General features: G+C 45.5%; 2 protein-coding genes across 10 annotated transcripts in view; one reads left to right on the forward strand and one right to left on the reverse strand.

The window, feature by feature from the left end:
• Nucleotides 1-7,993, reverse strand: part of LOC117349908 (leucine-rich repeat-containing protein 71-like) — a 53,817-nt gene extending 45,824 nt beyond the window's left edge. For 3 of the 5 annotated variants that reach the window (XM_033923617.1, XM_033923619.1, XM_033923615.1), the window contains exons 1-5: nucleotides 7,761-7,993; nucleotides 5,609-5,815; nucleotides 5,380-5,418; nucleotides 3,987-4,118; nucleotides 2,533-2,670 (exon numbers count right to left, since the gene is read on the reverse strand). In XM_033923617.1, the coding sequence (XP_033779508.1) occupies nucleotides 2,533-2,670; nucleotides 3,987-4,118; nucleotides 5,380-5,418; nucleotides 5,609-5,717 (418 nt within the window). In that variant the 5' untranslated portion in view covers nucleotides 5,718-5,815; nucleotides 7,761-7,993. The remainder of the gene's footprint in view (nucleotides 1-2,532; nucleotides 2,671-3,986; nucleotides 4,119-5,379; nucleotides 5,419-5,608; nucleotides 5,816-7,760) is intronic. The other 2 variants (XM_033923620.1, XM_033923616.1) reach the window with 2 other exon arrangements.
• Nucleotides 7,994-8,439: 446 nt separating this feature from the next.
• LOC117349909 (leucine-rich repeat-containing protein 71-like) overlaps nucleotides 8,440-24,521 on the forward strand; it is a 37,148-nt gene continuing 21,066 nt past the window's right edge. The window contains exons 1-8 of one of the 5 annotated variants that reach the window (XM_033923623.1): nucleotides 8,440-8,570; nucleotides 13,057-13,106; nucleotides 14,803-14,841; nucleotides 16,112-16,243; nucleotides 17,381-17,521; nucleotides 18,535-18,610; nucleotides 19,317-19,391; nucleotides 19,931-19,999. In XM_033923623.1, the coding sequence (XP_033779514.1) occupies nucleotides 16,150-16,243; nucleotides 17,381-17,521; nucleotides 18,535-18,610; nucleotides 19,317-19,391; nucleotides 19,931-19,999 (455 nt within the window). In that variant the 5' untranslated portion in view covers nucleotides 8,440-8,570; nucleotides 13,057-13,106; nucleotides 14,803-14,841; nucleotides 16,112-16,149. The other 4 variants (XM_033923622.1, XM_033923625.1, XM_033923621.1 and 1 more) reach the window with 4 other exon arrangements.

Below are 24,521 nucleotides of genomic sequence, written 5' to 3' on the forward strand. Positions count from 1 at the left end.
AAGTTTCCAAATTTATTGAAAATTTGTTATATGGCCTAATCATGCTTCTAGGTGGTGTACATTACAATAAAATATACAAATTATAGTTAAAATTGAGAAATAAGGACGACATAGGGAGTTAATTGCAAGACAAAGCAGTACAATTTCGGACGTACATAAGGATAAGGATAAAAAGGGAGAACGACAATTGTGAGAGAAAAAGAACTTGTCAGAACTCTTGGAATCTGACAGTCAATCTTAAGGATCCTTTTACCAAACTGCACAGTAAGGCCCCGATTCTGCAAAGTGCGTCCCAGGGAGGGGGGGTTGGGGGGGATCTGGCAGGAGGGGTTGGGTACCCTCCTGCCGCGATCGTCACGGGGTGGGGGTAGGGGAGACTGGCGGCCGAAGCCGCTATACTAATCGCAGCGGGGAGATCTCTTGCCGTGATTAAGTATAGCGGCCGCGTCTAAACAAACCCGATTCTGTAACCAGCGTCTGCAAAATGAACATCGGTTACAGAATCGGGGTCTAAGTGTCCAACTTGCCAAGCAGTAACTGTTAGAACCTTGTCAAATATCTTCCCATAGGATGTCTCTGTGAGTGTACATAGGCTAGCATTTCAAGGAGCTGTTTTAAGATTGTATCAGTAGAAAGCAGCATTTCTCAACTTCTTCAAGCCAAGTACCCCCTAAGTCTAACAAATATCAACTGAGCACCCCGACTAAGCTCCGCCCCAGACCCCTCCCCCACAATAATGGTACTAATTGTAATGCAATTTCTTCTATTCATTTTTCATTTACACACAATTTAATCTTATTAACAATGCATAATAGTAACCACAAAATTTTAAAAAACACATATATTGAAGATCTGCAGATATATCATGGGCATGCCCAGCTGCTATTAATAATTAAAACTGGAAAAGAAAAGCATGCAAGGTGATACAAGGAGATTAACTTTGAAATTATTTGGGTGAATTGTGGAACTGTGTGCAAAAGGTTATGTTAAAATTGGCTACGATAGCGTCAAACTAAATGAAAGTTTTTGTAAGCTGAAATTCTCACAAAAAAACATGCTGACATGGATAGAGGAAGCTTATGTTACAAACTGTGTTTGGTATATGGGGTGATGTATGAAAATGATAAGGGCTGGGTATAGGTTCTCCCAGAGGAGCAAGAAACTTGGGCTTTTACAGAGGCCTTAAAAAGGAAATCTGTTCCTTATCGATTAAAAGCTAACTGGGAAAGTTCATACAGAAGTTAGGATTGTCTTCTTTCCATATTTTAGGAAGCACATCACATTTAAGGAAGGTTAAGTAAAGGCTAGAAAAAGTGAAACTCTGCCACCTGCTGGGTTTAAAAATTGGACTTAACATTAAATTTAGGATTTAAATTTAAATTGACATAAGGTGTTCCTGGGAAGGAAGTTATGTGATCAAAGTGCCATTGTATTCTAAAGTATGGTATAAATCCTTTTGACTTGGATTTTTCTTTTGGAGCGCACAGAAAATTTTTATGTATTGGCTCTCCCCAGACATGAAAAGCATTAATAAACACATATTTGATTATTGCACGGCTTTTTCTCACGTCTGTTATTTGAATTCACAGAACGGAGTCTCTAGCCCAGTTCTGTTGGGAGAGAGTCCATTCTGGCAATTCTTTTGGCCCTGCTGTTCCCGACGCGATTCGAACAACGCTGTCTCTTCTGTTCAAGTCTCCCAGCCTGGCTTGAACACAAAGCACACTGCACGCAGAGTAAACGTTAAGTATTATTTATATTCATTTTTATTTCAAAGATGTCAGACCGATGACTTTAAAATATGAAATGCCACCTCAGGAACAGCGACAAAAAAAAAAAAAAAAGACAAATATAGTGCAAAATATAGACAGCAGATATAAATTCTCCAAACTGACGCCCTGCCCTGTACCCTGTCCTCCTTCTCTCCCGATGTCCTGCATGTCTCCACCTGGCCTGCTATATGACTTGGTGAGCCAGAACAGGAGGGATCCCTTCTGTCTCCTGTCCCAGACGATTCTGTCAGGTTTTTTTTTTTACCTCCCTCCACCCATGTTCCTTTTTGAATCCCTGGTGGTCTAGCAGTATTCTGGGCAGAAGCGAGCTTTCCACACTTCTACCCTGTGCTGAACCCCTCCCTAAATGGCCACCCAGATATAGAAAATTGAATAAATAAATAAAAGAGAAAAGTCCATAGGCCATTATTGAGATTATAGTATAAGCAGCATAAAATCTGTTTTACTCCTTGGGATTTTGCCAGGTACTTGTGACCTGGGTTGGCCACTGTTAGAACCAGGATACTGGGCTTGAGGGACCTTCAGTTTGTCCCAGTCCAGCAACTCTTAAGTTCTTATGACATCATCCTGCAACATCATCTGGAATGTTGCTACTATTTGGGTTTCTGCCCGGTACTTGTGAGATACTGGGCTTGATAGACCTTTGGTCTGTCCCAGTAGGGCAATTCCTATGTTATTTTCTTGTGTTTAATCCAATCTAATTCTCTTACAGTGCAGAAAATTATTATTCTGGGCTCACCTCGAATGTAGATGCTGTGCACAGATTTGTTGTCATCATTTTCCATTTCAACCTGAATACGTGGTTTCAGGTAGGAATACTTCTCATGTAGCAGGATCAGGTTTCTTTCCGTGTTCTCTACAGTACTCTCTGTTCCATCTGTTAGACATCAGGGAAATATAATTAAAAGGATTTAGATCTGCTGGAACTCAGCTACCAAATGTGATTGAGAGAGTAGCAAAGCGGAGATCAGACAAGAGGAGGTAGGAGATAGACAGGAGTCACCTACTGCTCTGAGCTACAGGCTGGGAACTTGTGACCTCTATTATCTTAGGTACAAATCGAGATTGTAAGCCCTTCAGCAAAAGGCACATACCTACTGTACCTTAATGTAGGGTTGCCAAATATCCTCTGGCCCTGCCCTGTTCTGCTCCCAGTCCCGCCCTGTTCAGCCTCTACCTCCACCCTGTTCTTCGCCCCCCCACAAACCTCCCCGAGCATGAAGGCTGCATTTGGAAGCCTTCACACATGCATGGATGTTGACACAATGACATCACACGCAAGCACGTCTACATGTGACGTCACAGTGATGGCCACACATATGCACAAAGGCTTCCACAAGTGGCTGCTGAGCTCAGGATTTCCAAAACCGAGACAAACTGCCTCTAAAAATAGGACATGTCCGAATTTTCCTGGATGTATGGTAGCCCTACCTTAATATAACTTGCTTTCAGCTACCCATAAAAAGATGCGAGCTAAATGATAGAGGAAGTGTCTTAATCTAACCCGGGATGAACAGGAGTTCTATCAGCTCTTGATAAGGAGTCAAATACTGCAACTCTTCTCATGATCCTTGAGCTGGGCAGGCAGGGATTTATTTACAGCCAAGTGGCAGCAGAGGGATCAAAAATATTTGGGTTTTCTTTGCACATTTACTCCGTGGCCCCTCACCTTGATTCAGGTAGATTTGGAACAATACAAGTTCTACATCCCCAGTGTATGCTTCCCTCACCCCAAAACCATCAGCACATCATAGACTACATTCAGCTGGATCTCCAACATCTGAGTTCTAGAAATTTACAAATTCATGGTGCTGTCCTGCCATGAATCTAATATTTCTGGGCAACCTCTCTTTAATCCCAGTTCACATGAGGCAAGTTGTTAATAATGCCTAGGGTTACCAGACATTCAGATTTTCCCACAAAGCTTTTCAAAACCGGCGCTTTGTTTGGGTTTTGAAAAGCTTCCAGCTAGGAGCGATGTCGGCACGGCAGCCACGCATGGCGCGGATGCAAAGCGGAGACGTCATCGTGCCATACCAGTGCATGCACAGATGCCCTGCCGACAAGTGAACAAGTTGAGGGGGGTGGGGCTGGGGGGGGGGCATGGCGGAACGGGGCGTGGCCATGGGGCTGGATTATAGTTCTGGAAAATCTGGTAACCCTAAGGCCAGTCTGAACTGAAAGGCTTCTTACCTGATAAAGTTTTCTCTGACATTGGGGTGACATCACGTATTCTGGGTACAACCTTGGGGATTTCTAGCATCCCACGGGCGACACAGAGCTCCATGTAATCCTGCTCAAAGTTCCCAATGCATTGATATTCACCTGCAGAGGGTCAGAACCCAACACATCACCATTACTGGCAAAGATATCTCTCTTACTGCTATCTGAGTTCCTAATTACATCCCAAGCGCTACAATGTTCCAATTTGCACTTACTGATCTATTTTCAACAAGTCTAAGTGTGCACATCCTACAAATATAAGCTGCCAAATGCCCCAGTTCTTGAAGGGAGAATTTTAGTCAGCCCTGGGTTTTTGAACTTGCATCCCAGTGCATTGTGGGATATCGATTTCAATTGGCTATAGGTGCCTGAATGTATCTGGAGAGGGGGAGTGAGACACCCGGGACGTCCCTAAAAACTTCCTCCTTACAAGTGCCAGGAATGCTAGAAGAGGCTCCTCCAGGCCGGGATTTCAGGTTCCATTTCAAAGGCATCCAGGATCATATCCCAGAATCCTTTGGGAGCCACATTGAACCACCGGTTTTGGAACACCATCCCAGTGTCGATGTTACAATACGAGACACATTTTGGTACAATTAAGCATGTGGAGATGCTTTTAGAGCCTGAAGAATTTCACTTTCGTGTATTGATACAACTTTCCTCTTTTCATGCTACTCGGTTTTTTTAATGGTGTCCTTAGGTTTCTCCATTGTGCAACTTTTTCTGCAGTACAATCTCAGAAAACCTTTTAGCGGAGAGCAGGCCCAGTTTGGTGCTGTCCAGTGGTATCACCACTTGATTCGTCTATGGAGAGAACTTTTTTTTCTCTAATGGTGTATCTATGTCAGGTATTAAGGAGACTTGGCATCACCTAAGCTGCTCTTTTCTCCTGCTGAAATACTACTATTAATTATTGCAGACGCATGCAGCGCTGCACAGCATCACAAAGAATAAGAAAACAGTCCCTGCTCCAAAGAGCTTACAATCGAAACAGACAAACAGGATATCATGGATACAGTGAAGGGGAACGGTCAATCAGCTGGCTGCGTTGGAGGGCAGAGGAGTAGGGTTAAGGACTGAAAGCTAGATCAAAAAGGTGGGTTTTCAGTTGCTTTTAAACGGCTTGACGGAGACACTTGGGCAATTTATTTCAGGCATAGGGGGCAGCTAGATGAAAGGAACGAAGTCTGGAATTGGCAGTGGAGAAGGGTAACTCCTCAATTTCTGTTCTATTTATCCCTCAACCTCCCACGTTCCCTCTCGCCTTGTAACCTTATCGAGATAACTGAGCTAGAAACAGCAGCAAGACTGATGTGGAGGAGCAAACATCCTACTCTTCCTCTCCGAATCTTCTTTTTCTTACCAGAAACCGGCACGTCTTCAGTTTCTTGAAGTGAGTTAACTACAGAGAGAATAAAGAGACAGATTCAGAGCACATCAGGGTTGATATACCACATAATATGAAGCAGAGAGACAAACTCCTTTGGTTGTAGAGCAGTGGTCTCCAACTCAAACCCTTTGCAGGGCCACATTTGGGATTTGTAGGAAAAAATAGTTAATGTCTTATTAAAGAAATATTTAATATTTCCAACCTCCAGTTCCTGAGAATTTGTCCTTGATTCCCCTTTTCAGCGTCACCTTCTTCACAACACTAGGAAACATAAGCAAGGATTGAAGGTAATAATGGCAGCCATATTTCATGGTACTCCACTGGTACTCTGGGCGCGAAGGAAGAAGTAGAAAGGACTGTACATTGTCTAGAACTTGAACTGTGCCACTTGTAAAGCAAGCTAGGATATCTCAAGGAGAAAAAGCAGAAGGAATAGTCAACTGGATAAAACCCACATTCAAATTCTACCCCGTTAGCTCCAGTAAGTTAACTTATTAACCCCACATTTTCTCAGACAGTAAGTATATTGATGTTATTTAATTAATGGGAAATATGTTCTCAAGTTCTTAAATGTTTTAATAAATAAAATAAATAGGAAACAATTTTCACTCACCCTATGACTAAACTACAAGGCAAGGTACAAAGAAAAATACATCAAACATTTTCAATATCACAACACAATAAAAAATAACATTTACAGGAATACAAAGTATAAGTAGCTATAAAATAATATCACCCCTCCCCCCCAAAAAAATAAAAAATTATGGAAGCCAATACAAGTGAAGTAAAAGGGAATCACAATCAAGCTTAGCCAAGCAAAAAACCTATTTTATGCTTCTTATCCTAGAAATAAGCAGTGGATTTTCCAAAGTCCTCCTTAACAAGTTTCTTTTAGGAACTTGTCTAAACCTTATTTAAACCCTGCTATGCTAACTGCTTTTACTATAGTCTGTGGCAATGAATTCCAAAGCTTAATTACATGTTGAGTGAAGAAATATTTTCTCCAATTTGTTTTAAATGTCCTACTGGCTAGCTTCATTATGTCTCTCTAATCTTCCTATTTTTGGAAAGAGTAAACAATGAGAAAAATATAAAAACATTTGACCATGGATCAAGTATGGGTTTTAAAGTAGAGATACCCATCTTACACTCAAAGGACAACCCAAGAAAAACAATGAAAAATGACCACACGTTAATCAAACAAACCCACAAACAAGTGGGGGTAAATAGTTTTTAGTTTTGATTTGCGTTAGTTTAGCCGCGATTCCATCAGGCAGCCTCGGGTTTTTTGATAGGCTGGCTCTCCTCTGATAAAAGAGAAAGTTGCATCATCGGAGGTGTGCCGGCCTAGCAAAGGCTCCGAGGCTGCCTGATGAAACTGCGGCTAAACTAATACTAGCAGCAGCTGTGTAGGGAAGTTAAAAGCCTGCAGTGAGCTGCTGCTAGGGGGAGGAGAGGTACTGCTGGACATGGGGAAAGGCCAGGGGAAGGGGTACTGTTAGACATGGGGAGAGGGAGAGGTGCTGCTGAACAAGGGGAGGCAAAGGGAAGGGAGAAGAGGTGCTGTTGGACCTGGCAGAAGGGGAGAGGAAGGGAAAGGTGCTGCTGGACTTGAAGAAGGGGAGGGAAAGGAAAGGTATTGCACGCTGGAGGGGAGGGTGAGATAGTGCATAGGGAGCGAGCATATTAGTTGTGAGTGGGTTTTGGGGGGAGGGAATGAAGGAAAATTGTTGCAGGATGAGCGAAGGTGATGAGAGAGGGAGAAATGGACATGGTGTGGAGGAGAGGATGGAGCATGGGGAAAGAACATGTGAGTGGGATTGGGAAGATATGAACTTGGGTGGGTGGGTTGAAAGGAGGGATGTCACACTTGAGGGAAGGGGCAAGGAGAAAGAGAAAGAGAGAAAGCATACAGGAGGAAGAAATTGTTGAACTCATAGAGAGAGGGAGAGATGGATGGGGAAGGCAGATAGGAGGGAAGGAGAAATGCCACACTCAGGGGAAGAGGGCAGAGAATAAAAAGTTGGACTCATGGAGGGAGAAAGAGAGATGTTGGTTGGGGAATGGAATGAGGCTTGGAGGAGAGGAAGCATGCAGGAGACAGAAAGAAAGAAATATTTGATGCACAGTCAGAAGGAAGTGCAACCAGAGATTAATGAAATCACCAGACAACAAAGGTAGGAAAAATGATTTTATTTTCAATTTAGTGATCGAAATGTGTCAGTTTTGAGGAGTGGAGCTTCAGCAAGTCTGGGGCAAACCTTGGGCAGGTACTTGGTTTGAAGAAGTTGAGACACACTTATCTACCTACCCTACTGCCCCCGACTCAATAGAGTCTACAGCTCCTTCCTTACCTTTGGTGATCCTCCCGTGAAGTCATCTCTCAAAGAAGTTCAAGATCTTCTTACACTGACTTATCCTCTTTCTTTCCTACTAATTTTGAATAAACAAGAGCTGAAAATAGAACTACTGAGACCTGGGGAGGAAATGCTAAATGCCCCCACCCCAAAAGGCAGTTAGGCCAGGCTGGGCAGAACACCCAAACTTTTTTAACACTATAGAATTTAGGGGAGGGAATTAGCACTGTGAAGGTAATTCGGTGTCAATCTGGTCTGAACTGCGTCAGTCGCTGTTACTAGTTGCTTATAACCCGTTTTGAGGTTTCTCCTCAAATGCAAAGCGAAGCCATCAATTACTCGAAACGTATCCAGTACTGGAATGTCTTCATTGGTGGGATGGGAAGCAAGGAGGGACCTGCAGCGACTGGAAGAAACAAACAAGAAAAGAAAGGGTTCGGGGCCACTGTTACAGGAGGGGCGTGCCCCCCCCCCCAGTTCAACTCTCAGCCCTTCTCTTGCTGCTGCTGCTGCTGTTCCAGGTGCCGCCGCATCGCGCGCTGTTCAAACAATCAGCTGTTCGGAATCCTGAGCAGCCGCAGCTTCTACTGCGCGGGTTCGGAGCGCACTCGGGGATCGCGCTTAGGATGGGACTGAACGACTTTATAGCGCCGCTGGGTTGGCACTGCTCAGGCACAACAGTCCCGGGAGGGAGATTTGGGGGCCACTCCTGGATTTCTAAGCCCGGAACAAGGGACTACTAATAACTTTAGTTTGCAAACCATGCGGTTCACAATAAGAGGCAGGGCAGGACAAATCTCTCAAAAGGTAGGTCTTTACGATGGGTTCGGTATGAAGACAATAAGTTGGAGCAAAAGCAACGCAAGAGTTTGCAATCAGCTCCTGAGCTAAGCGACCCTTTCGCCAACAACTTGACTGCTCCGCTCGTGCTCTTTCTGGTGGGCAGATTCTCAGGGGAGAGATTTGTAGCTTGCACAGGGCCCCCGCTTCAATCCCCTAGGCCCGCCCCAGGCCCGCCCAACGGCGATTCGATAGAAGCTTTTCCAAAACCTGGTTTGGGGATTCTTTTCTTTTCTTTTCGGGTTACCATATGGATTATGTGAAGTTGTACAATTTATGTAAAGATTTTTGCTAAGGTGTAAATTTAGATCCTATATTAAATAAGCAAAAAAAAAAAAAAAGTCCTGTACGTATTGTGGAGGTCTAACTAGGTTCGATTTGCTTGATCTGGTTGGCTCCGCCCTCCCTGGCGTCTCGAGCTTCTGTGTCGCAACAGAGTCCCGCCTTCCCTCCTTTCTGATTGGACCAGCTCCGAGGAAGGCTTGGGAGCCGCGTTTAGCTTCCGGGTTAGTTGCCATGGATATGGACGTGTCTGGCGGCGGCGTTCGTCGCTCCTCCGCGGGTGGCAGGTAAATAGGGTGGGGGCGGGCTCCCGCGGGTCCATCCCGGGCGAACGCGACCGCGGCAGACGGGACGTCGGATGGGAGGATCCGCGGGATCCGGTCTTTACCCTGGTCGGTGGGATCCGGGAGGATCCGCCACTGCAAAAACAGCTTTTTTTAAAAAAAAAAATTTTTCTTTATAACACTTTATTGAAGAAATGCAATAAATACACAATAATATAACACAGTAAAATAGTCATTACATTTAAATTGACCATATTAACTTCTAATAAATGTTTATCATTCCTTCAAATTTTATTTTTATTTATTTGTTTTTCACGTTTACAATTCTTTACAGAATGAAGAAAATGAAGATAACAGTACAAATAGTCCACAAAAGAAAAGGTCTAATTCATTAGGGGCTCCTTTAACTAAGCCGCGGGACGCGCTAGCCGCTACCGCCCCCCTCTTGAGCAGGCGGAAGTTTCGGTTTAGCGCGTGCTGACCCCGCTAACGCGGCTTAGTAAAAGGAGCCCTAAAGCAAAAGAAACTCCAACCAGCCCACGTTCACCTAGCGTTTATTTTTATTGAAAAACTTGCTATAGGTCGAGGTGGTGTAAAGGGGGCTAAAATAAAAGGTAAAAAAAAAAAAAAAAGGCATCAATTCAAAATGAAAAAGGTGATAACCAAATCATACAAAGTCATTAAAAGAAAAAAAAAAAGAACCCAACCTCTTAAGTTTCCCTTAATGCAAGGTCCAGCACAGCTGCTCAGAGGGCTAGGTCTTCAAAATAGAGAACTTAGTGGGCCGCCGCGTGAGCGGATCGCCGGACTTGATGGACCTCGGTCTGATCCGGTGAAGGCATTTCATATGAACTTATGTTCCAAAAAAAGCAGGTCTTCAGGGCCTCTTTAAATACTGGCAAAGTTAAGTTAAGTTATATTAACGGCCTCTTTTACAAAGCCGTGCTAGCGGCCCCGAAGCCCATAGAGATTTAAAGGGCTTCGCGGCTGTTGCGACTTTGTAAAAGAGGCTGTAAGTTTTTGTGGAAGGTTGCTCCAGCATTTAGGGACTAGGAAGAAAAAAACTCAGGGGAGTAGAAAGGGTAGCTGCTGTGAATCACTTATTTACTCTTTCCAGATAGAGCATGTTGTGAGCTCTATTTAGCCTGTGGATTCTTTGGAGCCACCTGGCCTGTGTTGGGGAACCGTGAGGTCCCCTACTGTTGGCACCTGAGGGGTCTCTGAGTTTTTGCTATGCCTTTTGAGGTTCTCTTCCTTCGGCTATTATTCTTTGAGCTTGTTATTGGAATTCTTGTTGCGATACTGTGATGGATTGTTGTGGGGTTGCTCCTTTATGCAGGGTTTGGGGTTTTTTTTTTCTGTGTATTTCGGGGGGGGGGGTGAGATTGGGGGCTAGGCTTCCCGGGGTATATGGTGTGGTTGATGTGGTGGTGGGGGAGGGGAGTTGGTTCTGTGGGGGTGGTTTAGGGGGGTATGACGAGTGGTATGGTTGTTGTTTGGGTATGGGTTATGTATTTGGGCTGTGTGTCAGATGGGGGAGGGGTTGGGATGGGGGTGGGTGGGACTTGGTAGTGGAACTTGCTCTCCTCTAACACTTGTCCCTGTGGGGTCTAGCTGGGGGGTCCCAAAGGTTCTTTTTCAGGTAACCTATGTGTTGACAGATTTTTGTGTTCTTCTATTTGATCCTGGCTGATTTGAAATTTCTTACTCTGAATGTGGCTGGTATTAATTCCCCTGTCAAATGGTCAAAGGTTTTGGCCTATTTTAAGAGGGAACGGATACATGTGGCTTTCCTGCAGGAGACACATCTCATGGCACCAGAACATCAGAAGCTGTGCAGAGATTGCGGGGGGGGGGGGGGGTCCTCCTCTTATAACTCCAGGCAACAGGAAGTGGCAATAAAGTCCTGCCCGTCACCCATAAGGTCACCTGAGATCCCTAGGGGTGCTATGTCATCTGGGTTGGCGAACTTCAGGGGAACATGGTTGTCTTTTCTCTGACCTCCTTGCAAAGCTCTTGGCACTCCCCAACTGCACACTTATTTTGGCGGGAGACTTCAGTATGGTTAGCAATCCTAGTGTGTGGACTGCAATCCTGCCAGTCCACTTTGGAAGTATCAAGATAATTTGGGGGTGAATGCCTTGTTGCGGGGTGCTGCCTGATGTGAGAGAAGGTGATCCTGGTGTTTTTTCAGTTTACATCCTCTAACTGGGGGACACACGAAGTTCGAATGTGAGCTTCTCTTGTGTCTGTTGGCTGAGAAGGAGAAAAGGTCAGTTATGTATTTAGGGGCTAGTCCATATAGTACTTTAAAGTAGAGGCAGGCGAACTTGAACTTGAACCTGCTTCAAAATTGATTGCATTGGGACATTTTGCCTTGTTTATCCATGAATAGTTCTTTGGCATAAAACAAAATCAGTTTAATGCTGCAAGCCTTTTAGAGTTAACTTAGATTGTCAGCAAATCTACTCAAGAGTAGGGCAATGCGTTAGATCTTATTATTTATTTCAGATTCCTCTGGCAGTAAGACAGTTGTCTCTACTTTAAAAACCATTCCTGTCCTATGGTCAGATTGTGTTCTTTCTTTTTCTCCTTGTTTACCCTTTCCTAAAATACAAGGACTAGGGGTCGCACAACGAAGCTAGCCAGTAGGACATTTAAAACAAATTAGAGAAAATATTTCTTCAATCAACGTGTAATTAAGCTTTGGAATTCATTGCCACAGAATATAGTAAAAGCAGTTAGCATAGCAGGGTTTAAATAAGGTTTAGACAAGTTCCTAAAAGAAACTCGTTAAGGAGGACTTCAGAAAATCTACTGCTTATTTCTAAGATAAGAAGCATGAAATATGGCTGCTAGGTTTTTGCTTAGCTAAGCTTGATTGTGATTCCCTTTTAGTTCACTTGTATTGGCTTCCAATAGAGTTTCGAGTTAAATGTATTTTGCTTTTGATTTTTAAATTGTGCCTTCCCTTATAGTTGGGTCTGTATTCTTGTTTTATTTCTATACATTCGTGCTTGTGAGATACTTTTGTTCCATTATTGGTGGTATTTAACATGAATGTGTGCATTTTCACAGTAAGCCCCTCAATCTGAATTGTGCGCAGTGTGGAATGTGGTGTCTTCTAAGGTTACCATATGGATCCAGAAAAAAGGACAGATTGATACATCCGGGCTTTATTAATTTTATTAATTTTTTTTTTTTGGGGGGGAGGGGTGATATTATTTTATAGCTACTTATACTTTGTATTCCTGTAAATGTTATTTTTTATTGTGTTGTGATATTGAAAATGTTTGATGTATTTTTCTTTGTACCTTGCCTTGTAGTTTAGTCATAGGGTGAGTGAAAATTGTTTCCTATTTATTTTATTTATTAAAAAATTTAAGAACTTGAGAACATATTTCCCATTAATTAAATAACATCAATTTACTTACTGTCTGAGAAAATTTGAGGTTAATAAGCTAACTTACTGGAGCTGACGGGGTAGAATTTGAATGTGGGTTTTATTCCTTCTGCTTTTTCTCCTTGAGATATCCTAGCTTGCTTTACAAGTGGCACAGTTCAGATCCTTTATAATGTGCAGTCCTTTTTTTTGTACAATCCCTCTGGCGTCTGAACAGCAGGGTCTTGCATCCTTTCCAGCCTTGGCTGCAGGGACTTAGTCAAATTTTTTATCCCCTCACTCTGAGGTTACCTACCTGGACACTCCCAAGGAAAGGATGCAAGACCCTGCTGTTCAGCCTCCAGAGGAGATTTACAAGAAAGAAGATTAGCAGAGGTAAGAAACCTAATCTTTTGTTACTTCTTCCTTCGCGCCCTGAGTAACAGTGGAGTACCATGAAATATGGCAGCCAATATTACCTTCAAACCTTGTTTGTGTTTTCCAGTGGTCTGAAGAAGGTAACGGTGAAAAAAGGAACCAAGGAAAAATTCTCAGGTACTGGAGGTTGGAAATATTAAGAGTTTTGGAGTATTGTGTAAGAGGAGGTGGTTGTAGTATACTGATTACACACGATGAAGTAGGGTCCTGGTGGATTCTTTATGTAACACATGGGCTGGAAATATCGAAAATCATTACAAACAAGGAGCAGTGGTGCTAAGTTCTTTATAAGAACTGACGGATGAGGTTGTTGTCTGTTTTTAAAGGGAGGGATTACTATCACTAAAGCAGCTCTTTATTATAAATTGCTTTTCAAAAAGCCTCAATTATATATAATTAGCACAGAAAACACTGCCTAGCAAGGCATTTAAGAAAATGTAATCTGAGAAAATTGTAGATAGTTTTACAAAGGCTCCAGTATGAGTTCTAATCTGATCAGCTCTTCTCTGGGAAGACCCTCCCCTTTTCACACTTTAAGGTTATTTCTGCTTCCCTACCTAACTGTGCGGTGACTTGAGCTTTCTGGGGGTCAGAGGGGAAGCCTCTTCTGTGACCAAGCAGCACAGCACTAGAGAATGACACGGGCAGTGGCGTACCTAGCATATGTGACACCCAGGGCCCATCATTTTTTGACCCCCCCCATCTATATGAAAAATATGATTTTTAGTAACAATCTACATATCGCACAACAAGAGTGTACCTAGGAAAAGGCAGCATCTTAAACACTGCAGTGAGCACTAGAACACCAACACATACATTGTAAAACTAAACAAATCAGATCCTGCACAGTCAATTGATCCTGTACAGTCGATGCTATCAGAAAGCCATGTCCCTTTCATACTCACAGACAGATACACCCTCGCCCAATATGGAATAATCACAAACTAAAAATAGAAATATGTAGACAAAAGTTAAACCAGACTCTGCATACAATGCAACACCACAACACCACAAAAACAGTAATACATGTCCTCTAATACTGTGCAAAATATAAAGACAGTAGATGTAAATTTGAAAAAACTGATACATAACAATCACCACTTTACAAATTAACAAATAAAAATAAAACAAATAATGAGAAATAAGAAAAAAACATTTTATTGGACTAATCCCCTTAAGCTCGGTCCTCATTCCCACAAACCACCTGATTCCATCCACACTAGCTTTATTGTTTTATATTGAGCTTATTATAGTAAAGTATAAAAAGAAACAATATTCTGTACAATTGTCAATTTATAAATCAGCGTCTTCTCCCACTCTCTCTTCCCCATTTCCCTTCAGCGTCCTCAGCCCACTCTCTCCACTTTCCTTCAGCGCACACACATAAAAACAAGCAAGGAAATTTATATCATGTTCATACTATTCATTCATAGAAATTAAAGTCTAAATAATGCCAGTCACTTAGCCAATTTGATTTCTAATTTGATTTATTGCTGAATATTAAGTGTTATCTAAGGTCAAATGATTGTAATTGTTGACGCATTTATCGTAAGTTTGAAAAATGAATAAAGATTTTATAAAAAAAAAAAAAGACTTGGCCAAAAGGAAAGATTTATAAACTATAAAGCGTTTTATCTAAATTCTTTAATAAGACATTAACTATTTTTTTCCTACAAATCCCAAATGTGGCCCTGCAAAGGGTTTGAGTTGGAGACCACTGCTCTACAACCAAAGGAGTTTGTCTCTCTGCTTCATATTATGTGGTATATCAACCCTGATGTGCTCTGAATCTGTCTCTTTATTCTCTCTGTAGTTAACACACTTCAAGAAACTGAAGAAGTGCCGGTTTCTGGTAAGAAAAAGAAGATTCGGAGAGGAAGAGTAGGATGTTTGCTCCTCCACATCAGTCTTGCTGCTGTTTCTAGCTCAGTTATCTCGATAAGGTTACAAGGCGAGAGGGAACGTGGGAGGTTGAGGGATAAATAGAACAGAAATTGAGGAGTTACCCTTCTCCACTGCCAATTCCAGACTTCGTTCCTTTCATCTAGCTGCCCCCTATGCCTGAAATAAATTGCCCAAGTGTCTCCGTCAAGCCCCTTCCCTTGTTTAAAAGCAACTGAAACCCCACCTTTTTGATCTAGCTTTCAGTCCTTAACCCTACTCCTCTGCCCTCCAACGCAGCCAGCTGATTGACCGTTCCCCTTCACTGTATCCATGACATCCTGTTTGTCTGTTTCGATTGTAAGCTCTTTGGAGCAGGGACTGTTTTCTTATTCTTTGTGACGCTGTGCAGCGCTGCATGCGTCTGCAATAATTAATAGTAGTATTTCAGCAGGAGAAAAGAGCAGCTTGGGTGATGCCAAGTCTCCTTAATACCTGACATAGATACACCATTAGAGAAAAAAAAGTTCTCTCCATAGACGAATCAAGTGGTGATACCACTGGACAGCACCAAACTGGGCCTACTCTCCGCTAAAAGGTTTTCTGAGATTGTACTGCAGAAAAAGTTGCACAATGGAGAAACCTAAGGACACCATTAAAAAAACCGAGTAGCATGAAAAGAGGAAAGTTGTATCAATACACGAAAGTGAAATTCTTCAGGCTCTAAAAGCATCTCCACATGCTTAATTGTACCAAAATGTGTCTCGTATTGTAACATCGACACTGGGATGGTGTTCCAAAACCGGTGGTTCAACGTGGCTCCCAAAGGATTCTGGGATATGATCCTGGATGCCTTTGAAATGGAACCTGAAATCCCGGCCTGGAGGAGCCTCTTCTAGCATTCCTGGCACTTGTAAGGAGGAAGTTTTTAGGGACGTCCCGGGTGTCTCACTCCCCCTCTCCAGATACATTCAGGCACCTATAGCCAATTGAAATCGATATCCCACAATGCACTGGGATGCAAGTTCAAAAACCCAGGGCTGACTAAAATTCTCCCTTCAAGAACTGGGGCATTTGGCAGCTTATATTTGTAGGATGTGCACACTTAGACTTGTTGAAAATAGATCAGTAAGTGCAAATTGGAACATTGTAGCGCTTGGGATGTAATTAGGAACTCAGATAGCAGTAAGGGAGATATCTTTGCCAGTAATGGTGATGTGTTGGGTTCTGACCCTCTGCAGGTGAATATCAATGCATTGGGAACTTTGAGCAGGATTACATGGAGCTCTGCGTTGCCCTTGGGATACCAGAAATTCCCAAAGTTGTACACAGGATACGTCATGTCACCCCACTATCAGAGAAAACTGTATCGGGTAAGAAGCTTTTCAGTTTAGAGAATAACAACTTGACTCAAATCGAGGAAAATATGAAATTTTGTTCAAAAACTAATAATCATATAATAGAGAACAAACTGATATTATTATTTTGAATTACCAGACCCAAAGCACTACTTGATTGGTTTTTCATGCCCAGATTATTAACAACATTCCCAGAAATATTAGATTCATGGAAGGACAGCACCATGAATTTGTAAATTTCTAGAACTCAGATGTTAGAGATCCAGCTGAATGTAGTCTATGATGTGGTGATGGTTTTGGGGTGAGGGAAGCATACACTGGGGATGTAGAACTTGTATTGTTTCAAATCTACCTGAATCAAGGTGAGGGGCCACGGAGTAAATGTGCAAAGAAAACCCATATATTTTTGATCCCTCTGCTGCCACTTGGCTGTAAATAAATCCCTGCCTGCCCAGCTCAAGGAACATGAGAAGAGTTGCAGTATTTGACTCCTTATCAAGAGCTGATAGAACTCCTGTTCATCCCGGGTTAGATTAAGACACTTCCTCTATCATTTAGCTCGCATCTTTTTATGGGTAGCTGAAAGCAAGTTACATTAAGGTAGGGTTACCATATGTCCAGGAAAACCTGGACATGTCCTAGTTTGAGGACTGTCCAGGCTCCCGGAGGGATTTCCAAAACCTGGCTGTTTGTCTGGGTTTTGGAAATCCTGAGCTTGGAGGCCATGTCTGAAAGCCTTTGGGCATGCGTGGCCGTCACCATGATGATCATTGCGTAGACATCTGTGCATGCGTGAAGGCTTCTAAATGCGGCCTTCGAGCTCGGGGAGGTTCGTGGAGGGGCAGGGCGGAGTCAGAGGCAGAATGGGGCGGGGCCAGGAATCCTTTCTTTTTTTAAAGAGAAAATCTTGCAACCCTACATTAAGGTACAGTAGGTATGTGCCTTTTGCTAAAGGGCTTACAGTCTCGATTTGTACCTGATAATATAGGATGAAGCGGCTTGTGCCGAGGTCACAGGCTCAGAGCAGTAGGTGACTCCCTTCTGCAGCTTGTCTATCTCCTACCTTTGCTTTGCTGCTTTCTCAATCGCAATTGGCAGCAGAGTTCCAGAAGAGCGAAATCCTTTTAATTATATTTCCCTGATGTCTATCAGATGAAATGGAGAGGTCTGTAGAGAAGGAGCCTCGCATAGGCCAGAGTCAACTACATGAAAGGTTTGCCTACTTCCAACCACGTATTCACATTGATATAGAAAATGAAGACCCCAAATGTCTACGTGAAATCTACATTCGAGGTAAGAAATTGGAGGATTGAGACCTTCCAACAGATTTCTATTCTAAGTTAGCAATTATAATTCAGCCTTTATTCTGAAGGGGAAGCAACCTCCTCGAGGATTATGATTCAATGAATTTTATTGATTTGACAGCAAGAGGGACATCCAGTACCAATTGAGGAACCATGCCCTCGAAAGACTTGTCATCCTGCAAATAAAACCTACTACATGTGCCCAAGATTGTTTAATATGGGGACATTGCCAAAAGGCATGTTCCAATCTCACCCACATTTCAAACAAGATCTGTAGTTATACCCACACTATAATATAATTGGTGTTGTGTATAATAACCCCTGAGCAATACTCTATAATAACATTCACGCAACCAAGCACACTGCGTCAGAGGGGACTCCCCCCCCTATATTAACATGTAAGACCCAATGCAATAAATCAAGGGTTAAGTTATTCCCCAATGCTGACTGTAACAACTAAGATCCTTATGCGGTAACATCATGCCCAACACTTTATATAATCTAACATAGTAGATGACGGCAGATAAAGACCCGAATGGTCCATCCAGTCTGCCCAACCTGATTCAATTTAAATTTTTTTTTTCTTCTTAGCTATTTCTGGGCGAGAATCCAAAGCTTTTCCCGGTACTGTGCTTGGGTTCCAACTGCCGAAATCTCTGTTAAGACTTACTCCAGCCCATCTACACCCTCCCAGCCATTGAAGCCCTCCCCTGCCCATCCTCCACCAAACGGCCATATACAGACACAGACCGTGCAAGTCTGCCCAGTACTGACCTTAATTCTTCAATATTTACTATTATTTTCTGATTCTAAATCCTCTGTGTTCATCCCACGCTTCTTTGAACTCAGTCACAGTTTTACTCTCCACCACCTCTCTCGGGAGCGCATTCCAGGCATCCACTACCCTCTCCGTAAAGTAGAATTTCCTAACATTGCCCCTGAATCTACCACCCCTCAACCTCAAATTATGTCCTCTGATTTTACCATATGTTTTTTCCACAGCCTGGAAAATTGATGAAAAAATGATGGAGGTATTTAGCAAATGTTTACCGGCATCACAAACGCTCCATACCCTCAAGTAAGTCTCCTGTATTAAGGGACTTGGGGTTGTCCTCTTGTCAGGTTATGGGGCCTTTCCTCAATGTGGGCCACAAATTGCCCATTTTCCTCAGAAGGTTGTGTTTAAATCTGCATCTTTTCTTGGGTATCATTTTGAGAAAACAAGTGTTAGAGATTCTGAACCTGAGTACCCCATAAACTTTCTATTTATAAACCTCTGTAAAAGTTTACTGTATACATGTTACGTTGAAGTTGTGTAATATATTTCTCATGTGCTATTTATGCATCCCTTACTCTAAAAACATAAGAATAGCCTTACTGGGCCAGACCAATGGTCCATCAAGCCCAGTAGCCCGTTCTCACGGTGGCCAATCCAGGTCCCTAATACCTGGCCAAAACCCAAGGAGTAGCAACATTCCATGCTACCGATCCAGGGCAAGTAGTGGCTTCCCCCATGTCTCTCTCAATAACAGACTAAGGACTTTTCCTCCTGGAAATTGTCCAAACCTTCCTGAGGCTGGATGGACATCTGAGTTTGAGAGGAACACCATGCCATAGCAATACCAGCAAAATGCTGCCCTGCCACTAGTTAATGGACCTTGGGAACATATTACAGTTTTTACCTGGCCTTGGCCAGGCAGAAGACAGGATTTTCCCCAGGTGATGTTCTGCTGCTGTCTGCTTCCTTTGCTAAGGTTTTAAAATATATTTTGGGATTCTTTCAGCTTCTGGAATGTCGGTTTGACGGACCACACAGTTGACTTGTTGGCCAAAATCCTGCCACGCTGCCCAAATCTCAAGTAAGTAGAACCTAATATAAAATTATTATTATTTTTGCTTCTTTGTACAGCCTTGTTGCCCTTTGCCTGATTTTCCGTGGAGCTAGCTCCACCGTCTCCTCTTTTCGGGTCTTCTTGCCCCTGGTACAGGACAGACGATGGAGTGATCTGAGTGAAAGAGCAGATTGCCACCTACCACTGAGGCAAAAGTGAATCTGGGTTCATGGATAGTTCTTAGCAGGGTACAAACAGACAAAATAATTAAATGCAGTGCTGAATAGAGACAGAAATGTCAGCAATGTACCTTTTCTCTAAAAATGTCCATGAATAGTTACATGGGAACAAAGCATGATTCGCGACTTTGGCTTCAAATTCATTTTGTAAGATGTTTTTCTGTCCCATCAAATTCTGCTGAAACAAACCATTGTGAAAAAATACCCTGAGTTATTGGCATGTCTGAGGGGCAAAAACTGTATAATACAGAAAGGGCTCTTAGAATTTGTTTATGTATAGGAGAAGCCTTTGTACACAAAGTCCTGCATTCCTGCTTTCCTTTCTAGGAACCTAGTGCTGGATGGAAATCCGCTGCCCGAACAAACTTATTTTAGACTTTTGAGCGTGGACAGCACGTAAGTGTCATAATTTTTTTTTATAATTCTTTATTCATTTTCATATTTTACATGAAGTGTACAAAATATTGAGTTACAACTAATGAATACACAATATCACTTTTATATCTATTACATAATATTCTGAACAATTTTTTTTATCCCCTCTCCCACCCCCCACCCTTCAAGTACTTTCCAATCACCTTATACATATTGTATACCATATTATAACATGTTATGTAAAATTATTTTCACTACCCCCCCTCCATGTGTGCCATAAAGAAGACAAGAAAAAGAAGAAGATAAATCCTATTCTTTAGCACTCTCCAGACCAGTAGAGGTTAACTTTACGAATGGGTATATATCTAATCATGACCAGCAGGTGGAGACTGAAAACAAAACTTTGGGACAGTATATCCTAGCCCCTCCTCTCTATTTCCCTCAGTCTTCTTTCAGTCTCCAGCAGGTGTTGAGTGATCTGTACCCATCTCTCTTGGTAGGGCTGTTGGAATTTGTTTAGGGGTTTATTGTCCCTGTTTTTAGCCGGACGGAGCTTGGACGGACTCTGTTTGGGGGTTCGTCCGACCTCGGGGGTGTCAAACCCGGCGGGTCACGAGCGGGGTCCCTCCCCCCACTTCCTCCACCTCCCCATATTTTTTTAGAGGAGCCTCAGCAGTAAGCCTTGCCCCCTAAATCAAGCAAGGCATATTGCTTCGAGAGCCTGTGGAGTCTGTTCTGTAAAAAAAAAAAAAAAAAAAAATCCTGAGGTAGTGCTGGTCTGAAGGGTTGTTTCCCTTTAAGAAAACTGTATTTTACTGTATTTTTTCATGTAACCAGCACTTTTTTATAGCTAGGTCGCGTATGGAGCAATTGTGCCCTTCTCCGGGGGAGTAGGCCACAATTTTAGTCCAGCCGCGAGGCACTCGCGGCCGGCCTGAACTCGGCGGTTTGGGTCGGTGAGGTGGTGGAGCTCCGTCGGCAGCGGCTGCAGGCGCCCAGAGCTCCCCGCCGATGGTGCCTCGCGAGTCGGCTTGGAGCAGTGGGGAAGCCCGGTCTTCCACAACCGCCCACGGAGGGATTCCCCGAAGGATTCCCTCTCAGCTGATTTTTTGACAGCTGATGCCGGCTTGCCTGCTTTAGCGGCTGAGACTATTCAGGTTTCTCAGCCGCTTCAGGCTATGGAGGGAGCTTTTTTGGCGGGAAAACCGCCATCTTCTCTGTCTGGCCCCTCCATTTTGTCTTCCACCTCAGGTGACCTTCCCCCTGTTTTGACTATGCAGGGGCAGGTTTCTGCTGGGTCCCCTGCTGTGGCAGGGAGTCCCTTGGGACCCTCGGGGGGTTTTTCCCCTGATTTTTTCTTTTCATTATGCAAAGCCTATTTTCAGGCGGCTGGGGGTCCCGGTTGCGCCCAGGGGGTCTCGGGGGGTGGGGTTTCCTCCGCGCTCCCTGCGGCTTTGCCTCTCTCGTCTGACGTGACGTCCCCTCCGCCGCCTCTCTTGTCCAAGCGTCCGCGGGTGTCGTGGGACGAGGATTTGTGGTCGGAGGAACGTGTCGGTCTGGAGGAGGACCTGGACCCTTCTGAGGATTTCCAGGACCCTCTGGAGGGGACGGAAGCTGGCGGCGGGTTGTCGGGTTTCCCGTTCTCCAGTGACGAGGCGTCCGTGGTGCGCCTTTTTCAGAGAGATGAGCTGCCTGACCTTATTCAACAGGTTTCTTCGGCTTTGCGTTTTGAGGACGCGCCGCCGGAGACTCCGCGTGTGGGGGACCCTCTGTTACGAGGGATCCGGTCCGTTTCCCGCTCTTTTCCTATGCATCAGGATATTCGGGATATTATTCTTGAGCAGTGGAAAACGCCGGAGACGCCGTTTCGGCTGGCGCGCAGCATGGCTCGCCTGTATCCCATTCCTGAAGGGGATCGGGCTACGTTAGCTTCGCCAGTCGTGGATGCGGTGGTCTCGGCTATTTCCAAGCGGCATACCGTGCCTGTTGAGGGCGGTTCTGCCTTGCGGGACTCTGAGGAGCGCAAATTGGAGACCATCCTTAAGCAAAATTTTCAAGTCTCTGCCTTTGGGGTCCAGGCGGCTATTTGTGGGGGACTGGTCGCTCGCGCCGTGTTTCGGTGGGCGGAGCGGGTCTTGGATCGAGAGTCTGACGACTGGTCTCTGGTGGATCAGGAGGTAGCGAAGATTGAGATGGCTGCCTCATTCCTCTCGGATGCTCTGTATGACTTGGTGCGGATCTCGGCTAAGTCCATGGCTTTTGGCGTGGCCGCAAGGCGTGTGTTGTGGCTGCGCGCTTGGGCGGCGGATGCTGCGTCCAAAGCTAAGCTTACTAAATTTCCCTTTCGGGGGTCGTTTTTATTTGGAGAGGACTTGGATAAGTTGATTCAGACTCTGTCGGACTCGAAAGTTCCCCGTTTGCCGGAGGACCGTGCCCGCCCGGCGTCTCGGGGTGGTGCGGCCCGGGGGCGTTTGCGGGAATTTCGCAAGTATCGCCCTGGGCGTGGGGCTGCTTCTTTCCAGTCTCCGGGGTTTTCCCGGGGTCGGTTCTTCCAGCGCATGCAGCCCTTTCGGGGGGCCCGTCGGGGGGCAGGGAATCCCTCCGCCGGTTCCCCCGCTTCCCGTCCTGCACAATGACGCCTTGCCGGCGCCCCCCTTGGTTCCGGTGGGGGCCCGGCTGCGCGACTTTTTTCCCAAATGGGCCGAGATCACGTCCGATCAGTGGGTCCTGGAGGTGGTGCGGGACGGTTATGCCCTGGAGTTCGCCCGCTCTCTGCCGGATTTTTTCCTCGCTTCTCCATGTCAGACTCCTGGGAAGACGCTGGCGTTTCGCCAGACCCTTCAGCGCTTGCTAGATCTCAGGGCAGTAGTTCCGGTGCCCCCCCCGGAGTGGGGCACGGGCAGGTACTCCATTTACTTTGTGGTGCCCAAGAAGGAGGGGACTTTTCGGCCCATCCTCGATTTGAAAGGGGTCAACAGGGCTCTCAAGGTTCCCTCTTTCCGTATGTAAACGCTGCGGGCGGTCTTTCTGGCGGTTCAGCCGGGGGAGTTTCTCACTTCTCTCGATCTGACGGAGGCCTACTTGCATGTTCCTATTCGGGCCTCTCATCAGCGTTTCCTGCGCTTTGCGATCTTGGGTCGGCACTATCAGTTCTGTGCGCTTCCCTTTGGGCTGGCCACGGCTCCCCGGACGTTCACCAAGGTGATGGTGGTCGTCGCGGCAGCCTTGCGGTCGGAGGGCATCCTGGTACACCCCTACCTGGACGACTGGTTAATTCGGGCCAAGTCGTTGCAGGAAAGCTCCCGGGTTACGGCTCGGGTGGTGGAGTTTTCTCCGGTCACTGGGCTGGGTGGTCAACCTTTCCAAGAGTTGGTTGGTTCCGGCTCAGCGTCTGGAGTACCTCGGGGTGCTGTTCGACACCTCCTTGGGGAAGGTCTTCCTCCCAGAGGCCCGGGTGAGCAAATTGCAGTCTCAGATTCGCCTGCTTTTGGCGTCCCGGTGTCCTCGGGCGCGAGATTTCCTCCAGGTCCTGGGGTCGATGGCGGCGTCCCTGGACGTGGTGAGGTGGGCGCGGGCCCACATGCGTCCTCTCCAGTATGCTCTGCTCCGGAGGTGGTCTCCCCAGAGGCACGGGATGGATGTTCCGGTTCCCCTGCGAGGCTTGGCGCGCTGCAGTCTGCGTTGGTGGCTCCGGACCCCTCACCTAGTTCAGGGGGTGGGTCTGGATCTTCCGCAGTGGACGGTGCTCCTTACGGATGCGAGTCTCCTGGGTTGGGGGGCCCAGTGCCTGGGTCACTCAGCTCAGGGAACCTGGTCCACGGAGGAGGCCTCCTGGTCGATCAACGTGTTGGAGACCAGGGCGGTCCGGCTGGCGCTGTTGGCTTTCCACTCCCTTTTGTTGGGCAAGTCGGTCAGAGTCCTGTCGGACAATGCCACGGCGGTGGCTTATGTCAATCGTCAGGGGGGCACCAAGAGCACTCTGGTGGCGCAGGAGGCGGCTCGGCTCATGGTTTGGGCGGAGTCGCATCTTCTGGACCTCTCGGCCTCTCACATTGCCGGGGTAGAAAACGTTCAGGCGGACTTCCTCAGTCGTCACTTCTTGGATCCGGGAGAGTGGTGTCTCGGCGCCGAGGCGTTTCAGTTGCTAGTGCGTGCTTGGGGGCAGCCCCTGATGGATCTGTTGGCTACAAGTGGCAACGCCAAAGTACCCCCGCTTCTTCAGTCGTCGCAGGGACGGTCTGGCCGAGGGTCTGGATGCTCTGGTCCAACCGTGGCCAACGGAGGGGCTGTTGTATGTGTTCCCTCCTTGGCCATTAGTGGGCAGAGTACTGCTTCGCGTTGTTCGCCATCCGGGGCTGGTGGTTTTGGTGGCTCCGGATTGGCCTCGTCGTCCGTGGTATGCGGATCTGGTGAGGCATCTGGTGGCGGATCCTCTTCCTCTGCCTCTCGGGTGCGATCTTCTGACGCAGGGTCCCATTCCCATGTTCGACCCGTCTCCCTTTTGTCTTACGGCTTGGCTCTTGAAAGGGGCCGCCTGAGTAAG

Source organism: Geotrypetes seraphini, chromosome 16, assembly GCF_902459505.1.
Source record: "Geotrypetes seraphini chromosome 16, aGeoSer1.1, whole genome shotgun sequence".
Lineage (NCBI taxonomy): Eukaryota > Metazoa > Chordata > Amphibia > Gymnophiona > Dermophiidae > Geotrypetes > Geotrypetes seraphini.